Raw genomic sequence first — 5343 nt, 5'->3', positions numbered from 1 at the left:
ATCTGGAGTATCAGCTTGTAAACATTTCCCTGAAATTTGCAGTTGTTGTGCAAAGAATAGTCTCTCTTTCTTTGTCTTTCTTCCACCTGCTCCATCCCACTGCTTCTTTCTGAGGAGTAAAACCTATCAGGTACAGTTCATGGTGGAAGGGGTGGGAAACATAATAGGAAAAGCCAGTTCAAGAGGCCTATATGCTGAGTATTATGCTGAATGCTCTTTCTCTACTCAGTTCTCACCATTGCCACACCTTCATAATGCTTTTTTGAAAATTTTTTTAAAATTTCATTAGAGTATATTTGATTTACTGTTGTGTCAATTTCTGCTGTACAGCACAGTGACTCAGTCACACATATATATATATATTCTTTTTCACATACTATCTTTCATCATGATCTCACCCAAGAGATTGGATATAGTTCCCTATGCTGTACAATTGGACTTCACTGCTTATCCATTCTAAATATTATAGTTTGCATCCACCAACCCCAAACTCCCTGTCCATCCCTTGATGTACAGTTGATTTACTATGTGTTAATTTCTGTGGTACAGCAAAATAATTCAGTTATACATATATATTCTTTTTCATATTCTTTTCCATTATGGTTTATTACAGGATATTCATAGTGTTTTATAATAGCTCCTATTGTATAAATGAGGACACTAAATCTTCTCATACAGTTGAACAATTTTCCACATTATCAGAGAAAAGTGCTGGTCTTGGATTAAATCCAGAATGTTTGAGTCTAAATAATACACCAAATAATAAAAGCTGTCATTGCTACTCCTATCTGCTCCATGCTAGGGGGGACCACTGCTTTACAGAGATAGTCCTGGAGGGTGACTGATTATTTTTTAAGTATCGAATACCTGTCTTATCTTATATTTCTGTCTTCCAAGGACCAAAAATTATTGCTATTTTTTAGAAGCCTGTGCATTTAATTCTCTCTTCCATTTAGATGTTTTTCTTTTTCTTCTTTTCTTTAAACAATATAACACCAATCACCCTACGGAAAGAAAAACCATTAGGATGAGACAGAAAATGTCATTGACATTCGCCCAGCTTCTCTTAAAAATAAATGCTAATGGGGCTTCACTAGTGGCCTAGCAGTTAATAATTCAACATTGTCACTGCCTGTGACTCAGGTTCGATCCCTGGCCCAGGAACTCTGCATGCTGTGGGTGTGGCCAAAAAATAAATAAAAATAAAATTGGATGTATTTTCCCTAGATAGATAGCAGGTAAAGATTAACTGTTTAAAATATTTCTGGTAGGAGTTCCCGTCGTGGCTCAGTGGTTAACGAATCCAACTAGGAACCATGAGGTTGTGGGTTTGATCCCTGCCCTCGCTCAGTGAGTTAAGGATCCAGCGGTGCCATAAGCTGTGGTGTAGGTTGCAGATGCGGCTTGGATCCCACGTTGCTGCTTCTCTGGAGTAGGCCGGTGGCTACAGCTCCGTTTAGACCCCTAGCCTGGGAATCTCCATATGCCCCGGGAGCGGCCCTAGAAAAGGCAAAAAGACAAAAATAATAATAATAATAAAATAAAATATTTCTGGTAATAACGAATCACATATTCAGTCACATATTACTTGTTTTATTATCAAATTGATAGAAATCAATTGTTTTGGTTCACAAGCATTATTTTCTCAAATAAAAGAGTGACATTATCTGAGAAAAAAAGCATTAAAAATGCTAGTGCAGATGAGTTGCATTTCATGAGGGAGCCTAATGAGCTTCAGTTTACAGGCAACGTTTTCTAATCTTTGCTCAGAGGCAGAGCATACACTTGGATGGATGCCATGACCTGCTACATAATACTTCCTGGGGAGTGTTGGACATACGTTGTAGGCAAGAGAAACTTTGGAGCATTTTTCAAGATGAAAATTTTAGAAATTTAAAGGGAAATTAGAAAATCTGAGTTTGATTGGAAATGCCAATTCTGTAGCATCCAAAGGCATTCACAGTGATTAGTCGAGAGATTCAACTCAGCGGTGAGGTCATCTGAGTTCAGGCTTAATCTTTTCCACACACTGTGTACGTAGTTTCCATGACATAACCTCATCTCCCCTAAGTGTCCCCATGGATGAATGAAGCTGTGGTATAATCTGACTCTCTGTAATTTGATATGCCCTTCACATAATTTGAGGCATGCCAAGTTTCAGGCATCATACTCTACAAGATAGATTAGATAAATTCATTCTCATCCTTCTGCTCGTTTGGGCTAAGAAATAATTCTGAAGCAAATGCTATGTCTTATTCTTTTTAAATTTATCTTTATTAGGGTATAGTTGATTTACAGTGTTGAGTCAATTTCTGCTATACAGCATAGTGACCCAGTAGTACCATATATATATATATATATATATATATACACAGATACACATATTCTTTTTTCATGTTATCTTCCATCATGGTCTATCTCAAGAGACTGAATATAGTTCCCCCTGCTATACAGTAGGACCTTATTGTTTATCCTTTCTAAATATAAGATTTTGGTTCTACTAACCCCAAACTTCTGTATTTCAGTCTTAGCACTTGGCACAAGGTTTGAAATAGAGTTGGTGACCAATAAAAAAGGGCTAATAAAGGGAATGGAAGGAAAAAAGTAAGAGAGCTCATGAGGGAAGGGAAAATTAGCCAAGGGAAAGAACTAAACATTCTCTTGGTTTCACACTATACATCCATGTTTATAAAATTTTAGCATATGTCAAATTCATCTGGAGTGTTCATTAAAACTTGGATTGCTGGCTGTTACCCCCAGAGTCTATCAGCAGTAACTCTGCGGTTGTCGCGAGACATGTTTCTACAATATTTTCTTAGCCTCTTTGTTGAAAACTCCATCTTGTCCTGCTTTACATTACCCCATATTCCTGCTTGAAAAACAGTCGCATTGCTGGTAAATGACTTAAGCTTAAGAACAAAGAGCTAAAGTCATAAGTTATTCATATGGTCAGCTGAGTGAGGACATAATACGTTGGTCTAGCCACGCTGGACCTGTGCAGGTTGGCACGCCATTTGCGCAGTGTGATATGTCCTCTTAAGAATAAGAGAAAGAGCAACCTCATGGCCCCAAGTGGTTTATGAGGGGTCGTTAGCAGAATATGCATTAGCAAACAGAACCAATGTGCAAAACTAGGCACCTGGGTTGCAGCAGATAGGCATGCTGTTTGCAGAAGCACAATGGTGATTCTCTAGAATGCTATGCATAGATAACTGATGCAAAGCTTCCTCAATGCTAATGATTGTTAAATGCCTAAAGGTCAGAATAAAAGCTTAATCAGTTACCGGCCATGTGACTTTTAAAATAATTTTAAAAAACCTGTATCCTGCACCTACAACCCCCTCCTCACTTGAGGTAATCCTAAAGAGCACAATAAAAGTAGTGTGGTTTCTTGAGGCGGGGCTCTTGATCCCTGAGACCTTGAGTCCCCTGGTTCCCACCTTTAATTAAGATAAATGTCTCTGCGTCTTGTTTTAATTTTTCCCTTAAGTTTCATAGCACCAGTTCTTCAGCCCTAACCTGCAGTGATATGAAGAATTTGCATTTTGAACAAGTTCCCAATTGAGGTTGCTGCTGCTCATCTGGGGACCATGTATTATATTTTATTCTCTTTCCATTTTCTTCCCATCAGATTCATTGGCAGCATGGAAACTAGAAATCAAACAGATGTTTCTGAATTCCTTCTTCTGGGATTGACAGATGATCCAGAACTACAACCCTTCATCTTCCTCCTGTTCCTGTCCATGTACCTGGTCACTGTCCTGGGTAACCTACTCATCATCCTGGCTGTCAGCTCTGACTCCCACCTCCACACCCCCATGTACTTCTTCCTCTCCAACCTGTCCTTCACTGACATCTGTATAAGCACAACTACAATGCCCAAAATGCTGGTAAATATCCAAGCACACAATCAGAGCATCACTTACAGAGGTTGCCTTATCCAGATATGTTTTGCCCTAGTTTTTGCCAGTTTGGAAAATTTCCTCCTTGCTGTCATGGCCTATGACCGCTATGTGGCCATCTGTTACCCCTTAAGGTACACAGTCATCATGAACCCCCAGCTCTGTGTTCTGCTGATTCTCCTCTCACTGTTCATTAGTGCTGTGATTGGCCTGCTCCATAGTCTGATGGCATTGCGGCTGTCCTTCTGCAAGGACCTGGAAATCCCTCACTTCTTCTGTGAACTCCCTCAGGTCATCAAGCTGGCTTGTTCTGATACCCTCATCAACAACATCCTGATATATTCTGTGGCTGGTCTATTTGGTGGTGTTCCTCTCTCTGGAATCATTTTCTCTTATATTCAAATTGTCTCCTCTGTTTTGAGAATGCCATCATTAGGGGCAAAGCTTAAAGCCTTTTCCACTTGTGGGTCTCACCTCTTAGTTGTATCTCTATTCTATATGACAGGTTTTGGGGTTTACATTAGTTTTATTGTTAATGACTCATCCAAGAAGTCTGCAGTGGCTTCAGTTATGTACCTTGTGGTTCCACAAATGATGAACCCTTTTATCTACAGCCTGAGAAACAGGGACATAAAGGGAGCCTTGAAAAAACTCAACAGTGGGTTACATTCTTTCCTGTGTTTGTATGATGAGGCAAAATGATAGAAATTCTGGGGCAGCTATAATTCTTCAACACCAAATTCTTCTTCAGTAGCTGGATAACAGAATTGTCAAGTTAATTTTAACTTGAAACGGAAATCTGGCTTTGATTTTTATCTAGCTCTAAGATGTGTGACACTTGATTTCAATTCTTCAAATTTAACTTCTCTGCTCAAAATCCATACGTACAGAGCCTGAGGCAAGGGTTCTGGTTTTAGCTGTTTTTCTTTTATCACTCTCTGGAGAAGGAATATTGCAGAAAGAATGGAGGTCAGGTAAAATATTGAAGTAAGGCTGTGGTCATCTCAGAGACTAGCTCTTACATGATCCATAGCAGGGCCATGTCAGTTGCACCCCAGAGTTAGGCCAATAGTAAGAGCTATGATCTTTCACTCACCTATTTAGTAATGAATTAGATTGGTCACTGGTAAACCATACCCTTCTAAAGAACAGTAGTACTACCATACTCGGTTTCATTATCTATGAAATTTGTATAATTAGTCTATACTGGTGGTTTGAGATGACTGTGATATATTTCACAGTCTGTTCTTTGGAATTAGAATCTTTGTAGAAGGATGTTTATCACAGATTATCTGGATAATCCTAAATATTATCACATGCATCTGTATAAGTCAGAAATGGAAATGACACAGAGAAAAAGAGAGGGTAATGTAATCTTGGTGACAGAAATGGGATTTATGCAGCCAGAATTTGATTTCCAATATTTGATCATTTTTCTCCA

The 5343-nt window shown here is 38.9% G+C and overlaps 1 protein-coding gene across 1 annotated transcript; it reads left to right on the top strand.

Moving 5' to 3' along the window:
• Positions 1-3626: 3626 nt before the first annotated feature.
• LOC110259632 (olfactory receptor 7G2-like) lies at positions 3627-4604 on the top strand. Its single transcript, XM_021085120.2, has one exon. The coding sequence runs from the start codon at positions 3645-3647 to the stop codon at positions 4602-4604; it is 960 nt and encodes a 319-aa protein (XP_020940779.2). The 5' UTR covers positions 3627-3644.
• Positions 4605-5343: the final 739 nt, after the last annotated feature.

The sequence above is a fragment of the Sus scrofa genome, chromosome 2 (assembly GCF_054392235.1).
Source record: "Sus scrofa isolate SSC_HxYL_T2T_F1_AM1 chromosome 2, Sscrofa_HxYL_maternal_Yorkshire_Landrace_v2.0, whole genome shotgun sequence".
Classification (NCBI taxonomy): Eukaryota; Metazoa; Chordata; class Mammalia; order Artiodactyla; family Suidae; genus Sus; species Sus scrofa.
Note: the sequence above shows the minus strand (reverse complement) of the source record. Positions and strands in the feature narration are given on the sequence as shown.

Coding starts and splice junctions, on each gene's coding strand:
- LOC110259632 (XM_021085120.2), top strand. CDS start 3,645: ATGGAAACTAGAAATCAAACAGATGTTTCTGAATTCCTTCTTCTGGGA.